The 18,434-nt window shown below is 40.5% G+C and overlaps 1 protein-coding gene across 2 annotated transcripts in view; it reads left to right on the forward strand.

Moving 5' to 3' along the window:
• The first annotated feature begins 1,340 nt into the window (after positions 1-1,340).
• kif2c (kinesin family member 2C) overlaps positions 1,341-18,434 on the forward strand; it is a 51,829-nt gene continuing 34,735 nt past the window's right edge. The window contains exons 1-5 of one of the 2 annotated variants that reach the window (XM_052011767.1): positions 1,341-1,674; positions 12,907-13,001; positions 14,269-14,352; positions 16,112-16,160; positions 17,747-17,770. In XM_052011767.1, coding sequence (XP_051867727.1) covers positions 1,614-1,674; positions 12,907-13,001; positions 14,269-14,352; positions 16,112-16,160; positions 17,747-17,770 — 313 coding nt within the window. In that variant the 5' untranslated portion in view covers positions 1,341-1,613. The remainder of the gene's footprint in view (positions 1,675-12,906; positions 13,002-14,268; positions 14,353-16,111; positions 16,161-17,746; positions 17,771-18,434) is intronic. The other variant, XM_052011768.1, reaches the window with a different exon arrangement.

An 18,434-nucleotide genomic window follows, 5' to 3' on the forward strand; every position in this document is an offset into this window, starting at 1 on the left:
AGGGGCAATTTACAATAGCTTTCCCTGCTGCTGTGGATATACAGGTGGCAGCACCAGAACTCTGTGCAACTCTTATGAGTGACTTATCATGTGTCCCTTCATAGGTCGTCTTTTTCTTCTTCTTCTTCACAACTTGAAAAAGCACATTCCTGCAAAGAAAAAATAATGGATTTTGCACAAAAGATAAAAACTTGATCAAAGAGTTGGCATTTAAATTGTACATTAAACAAGCAGAGAAAGCTGGAGAGGTAGGTGGATTTAGGGAGGGAAAGAGTTGTTACAGACATCGTAGGTAAGTAGCATCCAGTTTCCATCAAATCAACATCGTTGTTATTGTGATGGCTCTGATTGGCTTATTCTGTGTTTCCCCCATCACCTTATTTCAGCACTTTGTGCCTTGTGTGCTAGAGAGCCAAAATTACAGCTGCCAAAATTAGCTTCATTAGCTTCTGAAGGTATCAGCAGTTTGCCGTGGTATCGACCCAGTCCTGCAGCCCCTTCTGGCTTTCAAAGAATATTCATGTGCTCTGATCCTTTCTCAAACAGTGTTCTGCCCTTCCGAATCTATCACTTGCTTTTGTTTTTAAACCGTTGTGGCTAGCCCACATTTGTCTCCAGCCATGTAGTGACCACTTGTCAACTGCAGGAATCCCTCTTAAAACTTAAACTGAATATAAAATTAGAGCCCAACCCAGTAAATGTGCAAGCTGAAAATCCTATTGCTTCATGTTTCCATATCTCAGGAAAATCTGAGCTTGTAAATATACAAAAAAAACTGCAGGTGCTGGAACCTCTGAAGTAAAATCAGACATTGCTGGAAATACTCGGCAGGTCAGGCAGCATCCGTGGAAAGAGAAACAGAGTTAACATTTCTGATTGAAGGCTCTTTGAGCCTATAAATTTGAACATTGCTTCTTCAGCACTAGTTTTACTGAATCTCCAAACGTTGCTTTCCAAACGTAAAATCAAAAATAGAAAATTCATTATAACTACAAATGATGAACTTGCCTACTTTATAAATCAATTAAATAATTCCACAATAATTTTAATGTACATTTCCTTTATACAATTACAGTTAGAACATTTTCTGTACGCTTATTTCCATTCAACACTTTTGATTTCAATCACAATATCAGAGTACATAACGTTGCACTGACTCCCCCAGCATTACTAAAAACCATGATCTGGCTGTTATATTGATGTTGCATGGTGCCACCTGTGTGCAAATTGGCTGTCATATTTAATTATTGCACTTCATTGGTAGTAAGGAGCTTGTGATACATCCTGAAAGAGACTTGAGAGGTGCTATATAAATGCAGGTCTTTCTTCTTTTCCCCCCCACCCCCAGAAAAGTCAGTGTTTGCAACGAACGTTGTGTCCTTAAAGGAACAGCGCGGATTAACCAAATCTCCCCCGAGCACAACGCCGTGACATCGCCGGATTCTGACCTTGCCTTTAACTGTCCCTTTAAGGGTTTCTATTACGTTGCGGGCGTTTTGTGACGACACTGCCGCGCATGCTCATTCGCTGGACCTGGGCGCGCTCTGTTTTGAAAGTTGTTCGGTTTGGCGGCGGCTGCTGTGCGTAATTTTTTAATTCGACTGCGTGAAAGCATGGCTGAGAATCTTGCGAGGCTGAAAGTGGGTCTTATTGTTAAAATCAAACGCAGCAATGGTAAGGCGTTATTTTCTAACTGAATTTGCCAATGCTGAAGTAAATGGCCTGATTTTATCTCGGTGGAGGTGGGGGGAGGGAGGCTCGGCTCACGGTGGCTCTTCAGCCGTTTCTTTTCGTGAGGACCAGATTTTAATCAGAAAAGGAAAGCTCGCTGGCTGTTGGACGGAGAATTGTACCTGCGTAGTGAGGCCATGATTTTTTTTGAATTACCCGCCGTGTCGACGTCACTCGCGTCGGTCCCGCCTCATCAGCGATTGGGTGACGGGTGCATTGTGACATCATTGTCGGCACGCTATTGGGCGCCGTGAGCTGTCCATTCATTGGCCACTGAATTTGAATCGGCAGCATAGCCAATTCTGCTTCCATCCGGGCTGCGCTCAATTTAAGGGAATGATAAATGTTCATACAAATGAAACAAGGCTCTGTAATTATTAACTACCCCAAAAAAATTTGTGATTATCATACGTAAATACTGGAAGCAAACGTAAAATAGTCTAAATAACGTGAATCAGGATGCTCTTGCCTGATCTCATAAAATTGACCACTTGGATATTCCCAGTTATTTTGTTTCAATACGTTAGAGTGTAAAATTCTGGAATAATTCCACATGATTAGGAACAGTTGTGTTCTTCATTCCTAAATACATAAAATAAAAAGTGAGAATTTTTAAAGCTTTCAGGAAATAACGTGGAAAGAACTGATTATGCTAGGTGAATGCCAGCCATTGTTTCTGAGAGATTGATTGAAAAGATTTTTTTTTCCAGTCAAGATCGGACTGAAAAGGTTGTATTTTGATGTAGTTGAGTACTAAGTAACTGAAATGTGCTCAACCAGGGTAAATGAGTTAGTTTGTAAATGGGCTGACAAATGTGCAGGTCAGGAGGTCTTGAGTCCATTGATTGGGCAGGGTTCTATCAGTGATCTGTGCTAAGTGAGAAACCTAGGGTATGGTGATCTAATTAGTCTCAAAGCAACCTTGAGGTAAAGGGCACTTTTCAATATTTCTGCTCCTCTTTAGCACCACTTTCACCAAGTGGTGGTCATTCTGATGTTGCTGAGTGCCACAGACTTGTGTACCAAGATGGTAAGTTTGAACAATATTCATTTATCTTTGTTTTTGCAGTCACTGCCACTTTTTCCTCCCAGTGAAGTGCAGGTTCCAAGCACTTAGGCTTGATGCGAAGTGGTGTTGCTGCTGTTGATGACACAAATGGATGAAGTACTGTCAGTTCTGAGATCCTGGACTGAAAATGTGTTTCAATCATAAAATTCTTCCAATTGCTGAACTGCATAGGTAGCCCTATAATTGTAATTTTTTTAAAGGTTTATATTTCCACACTTTTCATGTACCATAAAAGGAATGAATCTTCAATATTGGCTGCCTATTAGAGTCACTGAAAACTGATTTTCTTTACCTTGAATATTTTTACACTGAATTGGATTACCATTTTGTAAGTTTAAATCAGAGGTAAACAGAAATTCTCTTTCCACACAACCCAATTATACTATGTTGATGCTGAGTGCTTCGGAAACAATATTTATGCAACATGGGCATTTTTTCCTAATTGCCCTTGAGCCAATTTCTTGATCCACTGAAGGTACTCTTGGGGCTAGGTGGGTTGTTCCAGGTTTTAGCCTGGTAACTATGAAGGGATGATGTACTTCCAAGTCAGGATGTTGTGTGGGAAGGGGAGTCTGCTGATTCTTGTTCCCATGTGCCTACTGCTCTTGACCTTCATAGTGGTCAACGTCATGTTTTTGTGAAATGTTGTATGAGTAACTTGGCAAATAATTTGTATATTTTGTAGATGATCTTAAGACCATCACAAAGTCCTGGTTGAGAAAGGAGTGAATGTTTAAGGTGCTGGATGTGATGCAAGTAGAGTGAGCTGACCTGGATGAAAATGTAGTTGGGTGGGTAGTAAATTTGCAGACAATACAAAAATTGATGAAGTTTTGGATAGTGTAGAAAATCGCTAAAGGATACAGCGGAATACAGGCAGAGAAATAACAGATGGAGTTTAATCTGGCCAAATGTGAGGTGTTGCACTTTGGGAATTCAAATATAAAGGGACAGTATACTATTAAGGGTCTTAGCAGTATTGATGTACAGAGTGATCTTGGGGTTCAAGTCCATAGCTCTCTGAAAGTGGCTGCACTGGTTGATAGGATGCTAAAGGAGGAGTATGGCATGCTTGCCTTTTAGTTGAGCCATTGTGTTCAAAAGTCGGGAAGTTATGTTGCAGCTTTATAAAACCCTTGTTGAGCTGCATCCAGAGTATTGCGTTCAATTCTGGTTGCCCTATTTAGGAAGGATGTGGAGGCTTTGGAGAGGGTGCAGAAGGGGTTTACCAGGATGCTGCCTGGATTAGAAGCCATGTGCTATAAGGAGAGGTTGGACAATTTTGGATTGTTTTCTCTGGAGTGGCAGAGGCTTGGGGAGACCTGACAGAGGTTTGTAAATTTATGACAGGCATAGATAGACAACCAGAATCTTTTTCCAAGGGTAGAAGTACTGAATACTAGAGAGCATAACTTTTAAGGTGAGGGGGATAAGTTCAAAGGAGATTTGCGGGGTAGTGGTGGAGGAAAATACGATAGATGCTCTTAGATAGGCATATGAATGTGCAGAGAATGGAGGGATGTGGACATTGATAGGCAGAAGGGATTAGTTTAGTTGAGCATTTAATTAATCGGGCACAACATCATGGGCTGAAGGACCTGTTCCTTTGCTGCACTGTTCTATCTACCTAGTGGTTTACAAAAAAAGGTGTATGGCATGCTTGCCTTTTGTCACTAGGGGCATAGAGTATAAAAGTCAAGAAGTCATGTTGCAGTTGTACACAACTTTTTTGTTGGGCGGACTTGGAACGTTGCATGCAGTTCTGGTTGCCCCGTTACAAGAAGGATGCGGAGGCTTTGGAGAGGGTTCAGAAATGGTTCACCAGGATGCTGCCTGGATTAGAGGGTATTAGCTATCAGGAGAGGTTGGACAAAGTTGGATTGTTTTCTCTGGAGCGTCAGAGGCTGAGGGGAGACCTGAGAAGTTTATAAAATTATGTGAGACATAAATAGGGCAGACAGCCAAAATCTTTTTCCCAGGGTAGAAATGTCTAATGCTAGAGGGCGTAGCTTTAAGGTGAGGGAGAAAGTTTAGAGGATGTACAGGGCAAGTTTTTTTTTTATAGAGACAGTGGCAGGTGCCTGGAAGGTGCTGCCGGGTGTAGTAGTGGAAGCAGATATGATGATGTTAAAGAGGTTTTTAGATAGGCACATGAATATGGAGGGATATAGATCACGTGCATGCAGAAGGGATTAGTTTAATTTGGCATCATGCTTGGCATTGACATCATGGGCTGAAGGGCCTGTTCCTGTGCTGTACTGTTCTATCTTAGCAACTGAGTAGCTTGCTAGACTAGTTCAGATGGTGATTAAAAGTCAAATAAATTATTATTGGTCCAGTCTCTCGCCGGCCAGATGAGGTAAGGACTGTTGATTTCTCTAGAGAATTTTGGTGTAAAAACCAATCTTGTTCACTAATCTGGTTTCATGAATTTAAATTCACAGCCTCCATGATGGGCTCTGAGCTCTTATCCAATGTCAGTCTAAACCTAGTGGACTATTGGTTTAGTGACAACATTTGCTACTGTGCCCTTGAACATTATGAGAGCATTGTTCTGTTTCCCATTAATGAGAAGCAACAGCAAGACTTTCTGGATACGCTTAAAGGAATGTTCTAGTTTAAACTAATGGATATTTAAAACAAAACTATGCTGAAGATTTGTGCCTTTTATCTTGCAGTGAGATAACAATTAGAAACTAAAATGCAGTGAGCTGTTCAATCTGCTTCGGTGCATCTTGTACATTTTGTATATATTTTATAAGACTTTAACTGCAAATGGTAGTCGAGCTTTTCTATGATGTCATAATATCTTCCTCATGATGATTTAAAGGTTATGTGGGCAGTCTCATCAGCCTGCTTTTCCCATCCACCACTTTGTAATGCAAGATGAATGTGTCTGCTTAATTTTTATCACATCTTCTGGACTAGCTGAAGTGCTTTGAAACCTTGGAGAGGATATGAGAAATGGAGGTGCTCTACAGAATGTGAGAAGTGTGTCAAGAATGTCACAAATTTGATTATAAACAATGTTCTTTCAGCATTCACTCAATGGTATTTTGCAGTTAAGGTACTTTAAACATATCCTGTGAATTGAAGTGCTGTACCAAAGCTCAAACCAGTAGGTTAAATCAGCCATGTTTTCCTGGATGTGTGTAGACTGAAAAGTAGTTCCTGTTAGTATATACCTGATAAGATTGCGTGCTTGCGTACTGCAGGTACAATATTTGTACATGTAAAATGGAGGTCCATTTATCATTTGAAATAATGCTTGGAATGATTGAATTTCTCAAAGATGTGTGCATTGAGTTTGTGGCCTTAGATGTACTTGGGTATTTATTGTGCAATTCCTAAACAAAGGAATTGTCATTTTATGATTGATACCATCATCACAGTAAGCTTTCTTTACATAATGTATAAAATACCAGTAGGAAACTACAAGTACTGCATTGTTGAACTTCTTTGTCAATACTAACTTAAATGTTCAAGGGATAATTATTGATTTGAACCTCCCATAAACAGAAATTTTAAAAAAATACTAGAAATAATCAGATTAGGCAGCACCTGTGGGGTGTGGTAGACAATTAATGTTTCAGATCAAAGACTCTTCAAAGCCATGAAGCAATTTGACTGAATTTTAACTTCAATTATATAGTGCTTCTACCAGGACACTTGTGAATAATGTAAATTTTGTTGTCTGTACATTGACACAAGTGCTCTTCGTTGGTTTTGTTGTTGGAGCTTGATTATAGAATCTAAATAAACCAACTTGACATTTAACTCAATTACCAAAAAGAAGTGCATGTAATACCTGGTAAATGTTAGTTTATGGCAATAATGTAATAGCAAATTCTTCTGAGTACTTTTGTGTGTTTGGTTTGTGCTTTTCCTTTGTTTTCATGTGAAGTGGGGGATGGAGAATGTCATCAGTTCTACATGGATAAACTTGCCCAGATAGAAATGGATCTGACAGCAAACCTGTCAGATGTCCCAGTTTTACATAGAACTTGTATACAATGTAGAACGGTACAGAATAGGAATAGTCCCTTCAGCCCACAACATCTGTGCCAACCATGATGCTGGTCCAAACTAATCCCATCTGCCTGTATGTGGTCTATATCCCTCCATTCCCTGCCTGTTTATGTACCTGTCTGAATGCCTCTTTAAGGTTGCTACTGTAGCTGTTTCTACCACTTCCCCAGCAGCACGTTCCAGGCACCGAGCATTCTGTGTATGTTTTTTTTTAAGCATACAGCTTGCCTTGTAAATTTCTTTTTAAACTATCCCCTCTCTCGCCTTAAAGCGATAACTCTCTAGTATCTGACATTTTCCACCCTGGGGGAGAAAGATTCTGACTATCTCCCTATCTATGCCTCTCATAATTTCATATTACTTGATCAGGTTGCCCCTCATCCTCAAGCTTCAAAGAAAACAATACAAGTTTTTCCAACTTCTCCTTATAGCTAATTTCTAATCCAGGTGACACCCAAGTGTACCTCTTCTGCACCCTCTCCAAAGTCTCTACAACCTTCCTGTAATGCTGCAACCAGAACTGCACACAGTACTCCAAAAGTGGCCTAAGCAAGGTCTTGTACAGCTGGCAAATGACTTCATGACTTTTATACACAACACCATAAGACATAAAAGCAGAATTAGGTTATTTGACCCATCGAGTCTGCTCCACTATTCGGTCGTAGCTGATTCATGATTCCCTCTCAACCCCATTCTCCTGCCTTCTCCTGTAACCTTTGACACCCTTACTAATCAAGAACCTATCGACCTCCGCTTTAAATATACCTAATGACTTGGCCTCCATAGCTGTCTGTGACAATGAATTCACTACCCTCTGGCTAAAGAAATTCCTCATCTCTGTTCTAAAGGGTTGTCCTTCTGTTCTACTGAGGCTGTACCCTCTGGTCCTAGACTCTCCCACTACTGGAAACATCCTTTCCATGTCCACTCTATCCAGGCCTTTCAATATTAAGTAGGTTTCAATGAAATTCCACCCCCCCCCCCCCCATCCTTTTAAACGAGTACAGTCCCAGAGCCGTCAAACGCTCTTCACGTGTTAACCCTGGTCTCATAACCCTCTGGGCCCTCTCCAATGCCAGCACATCCTTCCTTGGATATGGGCCCAAAAGTGCTCAGAATACTCCAAACATGGTCTGACCAAAGCCTTATAAAGCCTCAGCATTACATCCTTGCTTTTATATTCTATTCCTCTCAAAATAATAAATGCTAACATTGCATTTGCTTTCTTTACTACCGACTGAACCTGCAAGTTAACCTTGAGGGAATCCTGCACTAGGAATCCCAAGTTCCTTTGCACCTCTGATTTCTGAATTCTCTCCCCATTTAAAAAATATTCCTTCTAACAAAGTGCATGGCCATACACTCCCCTATGTTGTTTTCCATCTACCACTTCTTTGCCCATTCTCCCAACCTATCCAACTCCTTCTGCAGACTCTGTGCCCCTCCACCTATCTTTGTATCATCCACAAACTTGGCCACAAAGCCATCGATTCCATCATCCAAATCATTATCATATGACGTGAAAAGTATTGGGCCCAACACTGACCCCTGGGGAACACCACTAGTCACTGGCAGCCAATCAGGAAAGGCCCCCTTTATTCCCATTCTTTGCATTCTGCCAGTCAGCCGATCTTCTATCCACGCTAGTACTTTTCCTGTAATACCATGGGCTCCTGTCTTGTTTAGCAGCCTCGTGTGCAGCACCTTGTCAAATTCCTTCTGAAAATCCAAGTAAACAACGTCCACTGACTCTCCTTTGTCGATCCTGCCTGTTACTTCCTCAAAGAATTCCAACAGTTTTGTCAGGCAAGATCTCCCCTTAAGGAAACCATGCTGACTTCAGCCTATTTTATCATGTGATTCAAAGTATGCCGAAACCTCATTCCTAACACCCTGACTGATGTTGGCAAGTATGCCTTGGGCTGCCTTTACCAGTTTGTGTACTGGTGTTGCCTCTTTCAGAGAGCCACTAACTTGCACCCCGAGATCCCTCTGTACATCAATTCTCCTAGAGTCCTGCCACTTGTGTATACCTTCCTCTTGCACTTGTTTGACCTCCAAAGTGGAACACCTCACACTTGTCTGGATTAAACTCCATTTGCCATTTCTCTGACCGTTTCCAACTGGTCTATTTACTGCTGAATCCTTTGACAACTTTCTTCACTATCCACAACTCTGCCAATTTTTGCAAGCTTACTATGTTTTTGTCCAGATCATTTATATGTCACAAACAACAGAAGTTCAACCTCTTAAATTGCAAGTGACTTGATTTTTGGAAAAAAAAGAACTTGAATTTGTTACATAAACTTTATTGCATTTCTGTGATAAAAATGGTTGAATTCAATTACTCTGTAATTAGCAAATAAATTATTATAGGGAATGTATACAATAAGCAGATATTTGTCTATAATGTTCCAGTTTTAGGAATGTTCCCATGTATATTCTACAATAAATACTGATTAGGCCTTGTTTTAAGAACTGTTTCTTTATTCTTAAAACTTTCTTTATTCTTAAAGCTATTTGTTTTCTGGGACCTAGGCATGCTGGCAAAGTCGGCTTTTATTGCCAGCCCTAATTACCCTTAAACTTTGTGGTGAACTATACTCTCTCGGTGCTTTTGGGAAGGAAGGATGTTCCAGGATTTGGACTTGGTGGTGACGTCAAAGGACCAATGATGAATTTTCAAGTCAGGGTACTGTGCCCTTGTCCTTCTTGGTGGGAGAGACTGCAGGCTTATTACGTGCTGGCAGAGCAGCCTGGTTGAGTAGTTGCAGTTGATTTTGTAGATGGAGCCCAGTGGCTGTAGTATGTACCAGTGGTGGAGGGAATAAGTTTTGGGATGGTGGATGAGGTTCCATTCAAGTGGGTTACTTTTTCCCAGTTTGTGTTGAGCTTCCTGATAGTTGGAGCTTCACTCATCCAGGCATGTGAGACCATACCATCACACTAGTTAATTATGCCATACAGATGGTAGAAAGTCTTTTGGTTTTCAAGAGGTGAATCGCTTGTTGCAGGATACCCAGTTTCTTACCTGTTCTTGTAGCCACAGCATTTGTAGCTGGTTCAGTTGAGTTTCTGGTCAATAATAGCCCCTACGATGTTGATGGTGGAGATTTGGTGATGGTATTGCCATTCAATATCCAGGATAGGCTGATGAGACTCCCTTGTTGAAAACCGATATTGTCCAGCACACTTGTGGTGCAAATGTTACTTGCCACTTTTTTAACTTGTGTCTGAATCTTGTCTAGATCTTGCTATATGTGGGTATGAGCTACTTTATTTGCTGCAGAGTTGCAAATGGAATTGAAAGCTGTGCAATCATCAGCCACTTCTCTTCAGACCTCATGATGAAGGGAAGGTTATTGAGGAAGCAGCTGAAGATGGCAGTGTACTTAGCCAAGCCCTGAACAGCTCCTGTAGTGATGTCCTGGGGTTAGGATAATTGATTTCCAACAACCACCATCATGTTTGTGATATTTGACGCCAACCACTGAAACCAACAGGAAAATACTTCATTTTTATCAGGCTGTTTTAATGCCATGCTCACCCAAATTCAGCTCTCAAGTTTATGTTTGGAAAGGGTGAGAGGTCAGGAACTGAGTGGACCCAGCAGATACAAACTGGGCATCGGTGAGCAATTTATCAGTGAGCAAGTGGCACTTGATGGAAGCTGTTGTAACTATGCTATGGCATTTTGCTGACTGAAGGAGATTGGGTGACAATCAACCAGATTGGATTTGTCCTGTTTTTGGTGGCAATTTTCCACGTTGTCAGATAAATGAGTTATTGCAACTGAACATGAACAGTTTGGCTAGAGGGGTGGAAATTAAACTGCTGGAAGAAATCAGCAAGTCAAGCAGCATCTACAGAGACAAAGGGATGGTTGAAATTTTAGGTTGAGACCCTGCATCAGCACAGTGTGTAGAGGGGAGATGGCCAATATATAGTGAGAGGGAGGGGTGAGATGGAAGCTGATGAGGGAGGAATGATGAACAGATGGAGCTAGGTGAGGGAGGGAGGAATGTTGAGACAGGCTGGTGGGTGATAGATAAAGGGGGAAAAAATAGGCAGGTGGAACCATGTGGGGGAAGGGGTGGTAAGAGACACGCTGGTGTGGAATCAGATAATGAAGGAATGATGGGCAGATGGAACTTGGTGGGGGTAGGGAATGGGAAAGGTGAACTGAGATAGAAGGAATCCAGGTGGGTACATATGTGGGTGATGGGTAGATGAAACCGTGTAGGTGGGGGGTTTGTAACAAGGGGGAAGGGATGTAAAGGGGTGAACAGAGAACTTGGGTGGACTGGTGGGAGTTGGAAAGGAGCATAAGGGTGTGGGATACCTGATATTGGAAGATTCAATGTTGATACTATTGGGTTGTAGGCTACCTGAACAGAGTATGAGGTGTTGTCCTTCTAGTTTGTGTTTGGCCTTGTCCTGGAAATGGAGAAGGCAGTGAACAGACAGGTCTGTGTAGGAATGGTAAGGGGAGTTCAAATGACATGCAACCGGAAGCTCAATGGCTTTTGCAGACGGAGTGCAGTTGCTCTGCAAAGCGGTCCCCTAGTCTAACCTTGGTCTTGCCAGTGTAGAAGAGGCCACATCACGAACACCAAATGCAATAGTTGGAGGAGGTACATGTGAATTTTTGGCCAGAGCTGCAGTGAATTCTGGAGCACAGGTCTTCAGTGTTGTTCTTAGGAATAGCCCTTTACTATTTCTAGTGCTCTTAGTTATTTCTTGATGTCACATGGAATGAATCTAATTGGCTTAAAACTGACTTTTAAGCAGTGAGGTTCTTGAGAAGGAGCTGAGATGGATCATTTATTTGGCGTTTGTGTCAAATGTTGCGATCTGCATTACTGAGGATGGGGATATTCTTTGAGCCTCTGCCTCCATTAGCTTTTTAATTGTTGATCACAGTTTGTGACTATGTAGTAGGGCTGCAGAGTATAAATCTGGTTGTGAGGTTGCTTGGCTCTGTCTATTGCATATGATTTTAGCTTTAGAACATATTGGCCCTGTTGCACTCATCATTTTTATGTATGCCAGGTGCTTCTCCCAGCATTCCATTCCACACTGTCAAATCTGAGTTCATGCCACGTCCTGATAGTAATGGTGGCACAAAGGATGCACGAGTCCACAAGGTTACAGATTGTGGTGGTTTATACTTCTGGTGGTCCATAGTGCCTCTTGAATACCCTGTTTTGAGCTACTAGATCTGTTTTTGAGTTTACCCCATTTGGCATTATTGTAGTGTGAAGATGGGACTGCAGTGGTTTCTTCTACCAGGGCTGTCAGGGACAGATCTATCTCCCACAGACTGGTGAGGACAAGATCAAATAAATCTATCCTTGTGTTCGTTCACTCACTACCTGCTGCAAACCCAAGCTGGCAGTTTGGTGTTTCAGGATTTGGTCATCTCAGTCAGTGGTGGTGCTATTAAGCCACTCTTGGTGATGGATGTTGAAGTCCCCAAGCTAGAGTGCATTCTATGCCCTGCTATTTTAGTTTCTTTTCCAGGTATCATTTCTCATAGAGCAAGTTATTGAGGTTTCCTTACTTGTGTTTGACCTGGTAGCATGTATCGAGTCAATGCTGAGGACTCCACGGGCTCCTATTCCATGCCTGTGTAGTAATGTACTGGCACTCCTGGTGGGCCTGCCCTGCCACTCAGACAAAGCACAACTTGGGAATCCATTTGGTCTCTAAGGAAATGGAGCTTGCCACATTGTTGATAAGGTTTGATTCTGTGAATGCTACAGTCTTGGCCTTTTGCTAGACTAATATGTGGAATAGTTCTCCCTATTTAGACTCCAATCCCCACATGTTTGTAAGGAGGACTTTGCAAGGTTTACTAGGCTGGGAGCGACTTTGCTAAGTCTGAATTCAGTACATCCGTTAATAGCTTCTATTACCTGGATTTTAAAGAAAAAACTTTAAACCATGTCAAACTACTTTTGAATGGGTGCTATATTTAAGAGGTAACAATGTTATCTTATTCTGGTTTGAGGGGAGGAAATGCATTTTGTTTTTCCATAATTTATTTTTGATTATTGTGGCCTCTCTCTTCATAGGGATGATACAAGATGCAAGTATAACTGAATTAAATACTGAGAAATCTTGTGTAAGAGCCGAGTGGCTGGAGGATTCCGTAAGTAAAGCCAAAGAGGTAAGGAAATCTTCTGTCAGAAATGGATTTTGCATATTCTGGAGACGGCAGAGTTGTTGGGAGGTGAAATTGTGTTTTCCATGCCACATGAAACTAGCCCATCAGTTATCTTTAGGATGTGTGTCAGTGTCCTCCACCGTGAAGACTGATGCAAAGTATTGGTTTAACATGTATGACTTTTCCTTGTTTCCCATTTATTATTCCTGTCTAAACATAAATGAGTAATTCTGAACTTTTTTAAAGAAAAACAAATATTGAGATTATTGCAAATGGGTGCTGGTTGGTTGGTATGGATTTGTTACACCAAAGGGCCTATTTCCATGCTGTATCCCTCTATGACACCATGACTACTGAAGCACAGTTATACTGGTGCCCCACTACCATTGCTACACCAGAGAGAGTTGACTTGTTATAGTGCTAGCGGACCTCACAGGCTAGTCCTTCCAGTATGTTAAAGATTCTGGCTGCACTTCGGGCTGGGGAGAGTTGTGCAGTCAGACAGAAGAAGATGGCAGCTTCCTTCGCATTCAACAGGAGATGGAGTGTTCCAGGTGTCTTTCAACACAAGGGGCAGCCTCTACCGATTCTCAGCAATGGCCCATGATTTTCTGCTAGCCTGGATGTAGACCTGAGCCTCATCTCAGTGATCAGCCTGCCTGACACCAACCTTCACAAGCAGCATCTCCAAACTAAGCCCTGGGCTAATTCATACCAGGATCCGGCACAGCAATGGAGAGAGTATTTGCACCAGGTCTTGGCACAGCAGTACTGTCAGCAACTCTTCTCTCTAAATGTAATGTTATAAGTAACTCCTTTTAGAACTGAATCCATTAATGCACTTATTTGTGGGAATGCATTTGTAAGCATTAGGTGAGGTATTGGTTTGCTTCTTTTTTGAGGGGAAATGGTACCTTTTCCCATCTTAGCAATAATCCTATTTTTCAATGCCTATCCTTAATTACTATTAGAGAAATGGGGAAAAACTGCAGGGTAGCTAGAGTTTGATACGCTTTTGGAACTTGTTTCCCCTTCCCCAACCCACCCACCTCCATAGGGTGTCTTCATTGTATCCATGTAATAAAGAACAGGATTGGTTTGCATGTTGATAATATAGGGGGCAAGCAGTAAGATATTTAACATTAGTCTTGGGATAAAGACATCTTCTAGGTACATCACTGTTCAAATCCTTAAGCAGTATGTGTTTAGCATTTTCAAAGGTTTTATATTGATTTTAAGTGAGCTCTGAATATATTTCTTTTATCTTCAGATCGACATTGAAAGCTTACTGTTGTTAAATCCTAACTTAATAGAAAAGATGCCACCTCCAAAGCTCCCAAGAAGGAACACACGGGTAAGTTTTAAATTCTTGGGAGTTGATATGTTTATTTTAATTGCTGTAATGTCCTTATTTTAACTGGTAACTCATCTTTCCATAAAGATACAAAACCAAGCGTGGTTAAGTGGAGAAAAGTATTGCATGAGAGCAGGAGTAGGTCAATCAATCCAATAATTAGATCATAGTTGAAACAGTAAAACTGAATCCAATATCCCACCTTTCAGAAGTCCCGATGGTTCAACATCTGCCTCACCAAATGATGCTTGCTCAAACAGGTCCCAGTTCCTGTGCTCCCTGCCCACTCAATGGGGCTTGGGTTCCTGCACTCTTTAAACTTGTTTTGGAATATTAATAAAATAACTTCTGCTAGTCTGGCAGCTGAGTCCCAAGTGTGCCAGGTTGACATTTTCACTCTGTACCCTCAACTCCATTTATCAATCTTCAGTATTATACTGAAAAGGAATCCATCTAAGATAAGATCTTTATTAGTCACATGTACATCGAAACACACAGTGAAATACATCTTTTGCCTAGTGTTCTGGGGGCAACCTGCAAGTGTCGCCACGCTTCCGGCGCCAACATAGCATGCCCATAACTTCCTTACCTGTACATCTTTGGAATGTGGGAGGAAACTGGAGCACCCAGAGGAAACCCACACAGACACTGAGAGAATGTACAAACTGCTTACAGACAGTGGCTGGATTCGAACCCGGGTCACTGGCTTCAAATCCGACCACTGTATGAGTTATTAAAGGGGTAAAAAAAATTTTAATTTCTTAGAGCAACATCTAGCTCTGAAAAAGTTTTCTTTGGAATGGAAAAAGCTCCTTAGCCAAAGTGTATATAACAGGAGGGTGTAGGTTTAAGGTCAAGGGTGGGAAATTTAGAAGGGATGCGAGGAAGATTTTTTTTTTCACCCAGAGGTTTGGTAGTTTCGTATGGTAACAGGCTGAACGGCTGTTACCACAGATACTTCGAAAAGTTAGCCATTGCATAATTAAGTCCCCATTTCAGACTATCCTTTTGACTTGGAATTGGGTTGTACTGGAACTGTTTTTCATGTAGGCTGCCTTGGATATTGTTTTGATTTATTCCTGCAACATTAAAATTTCAATGGTGTATCTTTTGCTGTACCTGGCAACACTAGCTTTTGTGGACTAATTCCAGCTTGGGGATTGAAAGGAAGTTCCAGTCAACAGCTTTTAGGGTTTCTTTTTAAAAAAAAAAAAAATTGGAATATATCTGTATTTGTTGGGAGGGAGAAGTATAGGCAACTTTGTGGAAATTTCTTCTTTCCAAAAAAAGGCAAAGCATTTACAACTGCTCTTCATGTGTTTTGCATATCTCCCATGTATGAAGAAGTGTTCTCTGATCTCTCAATTAATTAGATTCTAATTTTATTTAGTGGTTACTATAAAATAACAATTATCTACAGTAAATTTTTCAGGTGTCCCTGAATCCTACCATGACTTCTCAAAGCACTTCACTCAATTTCTTTCCTTTTTTTCAAAAGAACACCTTTGTGTTGGCAAATCAAATGCTTAATTATGTTTTGGAAAAGTAAAGTCTTTCTTGCAAGCTAATTTAGTTTCTTAATTGTTTACCAATGGTCATGAGCAGTCTTTATTTTCATTCTAATTGAAACTGGATATTGAATGTTTAATTAATGTCTGTGCTGAGAATGTGGAATAGTTGAAAGCTATCTTTTAAAAACAGGAAGAAATGGAAGATTTTACTTGCCCTTCCAGTTACAATAGGTAACTATCTATTTTAGCTCCCAAGACGTGAATCAGCGCTGCCGAGGAATGGAATCGCTAAGGAAAGTGAGTTGAAGTTTACTGCAAATTCAAATTTATGCTTTGCTTCATCATTTAAGAGCTAGAGGAAGCTGGAAGATATTTTGCTTAAGATTAAATGGTTTTGTGACATCCTATAATGGAACAAATTGGATATGACCTATGAAAGGAATGGCCAAAATTCTTCTACATTGAATTTTTTTTTGCATCATCTAAAAGGATCCCTTCATCTGATAACTGCACCTTTTAAAACCAGATGAAACTGTCTGATATATGCAAGACATTATTGATGGTATGAAGGAAATTAATTTAGTAAATAATAAGGATAGTGGGCTTTCAACTAATTAATGGCTCCTTCCATTTAATTATCTTTTATGTAAAATGCGGACACTGGGAGAATGTACAAACTCCTTACAGACAGTAGCTGGAATTGAACCCGGGTTGCTGGCACTGTCATAGTGTTATGCGAACCACTACACTATCATGCCTGCCCTACAACAATAAGCACAACAACGAGCGCAAAACAACAATGGTACAAAGATTGCAGTGAGGGCCTGAAAACAAACAAGCCACCTGTAAATAGGAAGTTTGGCAAATTGGTTTACCACTGCCACGTGTACTAAGGCGCAGCGAAAAAGTTCTCCTGCATACCGTTCATACAGGTGAACCCACCACACAGTCCATGGTACTTCAGCAATGCAAGACTCTTCCTACAGAAACTGAGTTTCAATATTTTGTTTCAGATTTGGAAGATATTACTTTTTTTTATATATATTGCATAAACTTGCATCCAAAAGAAATAATAAGTATTCCTTTTGATGTTGAAATGCCCCTTTGTAAATCCCTCTTTACTAGACTTAACTGCTATTATTCAGGCATGGTATTTTCAGGTTGATGGCAACATTGATTAGTTCCCCAATAGTTAAATAGCCTGATTGATACTTACATGTACATTGCCAAGTTGCTTCTGTTTGAGGGTGATTGATAGATGAAGAACTATATCCTTTCCAGGAGCTGGCAATCTCAGGAAGGAAAAGAAGGCATGAGAAAAAATGTTGAAACAAAAGCTTCCAATAGATAACAAATATCCAATGTAGAATTGGTGTCTGTTTAAAATATCACTTAGTTTAGGTAGCTCTCACTGCAATTGACAGCTTTAAATTTTAGTACATTTTTGTCATTGAAGAATAAAGGTGTCAAATTTGAGTGGCATGATTAAAAATTTCCATCTGAATTCTGAACTTGACCTGAAAGATCTCCATTCCCAAGAATGTTAAAACTTTGTAATACTCGAGTTCCATATCTTTGCCAACCTGCCAGATGACAGCAATAGCTTTTGGAGAATTTTTAAGTTGTGTTGAAGTTTATTAGAAAGATGAACTGAGTATATTGGATCTTTGCATCTTGTAAATTGGTTTAATTGCTGTACTTGAAGTAATGTTAAATGTTTCAGGTTTCCCAATGAAATGAGATCTTGCATGTTAAATATAAATTGAAATGCAACTCATTTGTCAGCAACCAATTTTGGGTTTGTGGAAGGGGAGAGAGAGTTAATTATTGTTGTGTGGAATCTAATGGACCTTGTTTATCTTTTCATGTGATGACTACTCTAGAGCCTGTATTTGATGATGTTGAAGGTAACGTTATTGTTACTATTTACTAAATTGCACTTAATCCAGATCTTTCAATCACTTTAAGGGAGTAGTACAGTGTGTATTGGTAGTAATACTTTTTGAAGTATTGGTTCCTTTTAAAACTTTGAACTACACCAACTTCCACTGGCTTGAAAACCTGACCATATCACTTCTGGTTGACAGCAGATTTAATCATTGATTTGAATTGTAAATCTAAAGTACCAATCAGTTCCTGAGAGCTAGCATTTGGTGAGCTTTAATTTATTGTCCTCCTCATTTCGCAGTTTCTACTTCCAGAAGGTGATTTGTTCCTTTTGTTTTGGCCAGTGCTGCTATCAGTTGAAAGTGTGCTATAACAATCCACCAGAAAATGGACAATGGTATCACCAAGTCTCATTAAAAGTTCAGTGTTTTTATTCCACTTTATTGTATAAAGAATTTCATTACAATTTTGGGACACTAGTTGAATTTCTGCTGTTGAAGTGAAATGATCAGAAAGCATGAATAGTGAGCACACAAAGCTCCAAAATACAGATGGGGCAGTTAGTTGGTGCAAGGCACACTAATGGGAATTGCTAAAGGTGGTGGCTAGGTTACAGTGGGATTACTAGGTGATGAGAATGGTGATGTGGTCTCCAGGGGCTCTGGTGCTACATTGAGTATAAAA

Source organism: Pristis pectinata, chromosome 3 (assembly GCF_009764475.1).
Source record: "Pristis pectinata isolate sPriPec2 chromosome 3, sPriPec2.1.pri, whole genome shotgun sequence".
Classification (NCBI taxonomy): Eukaryota; Metazoa; Chordata; class Chondrichthyes; order Rhinopristiformes; family Pristidae; genus Pristis; species Pristis pectinata.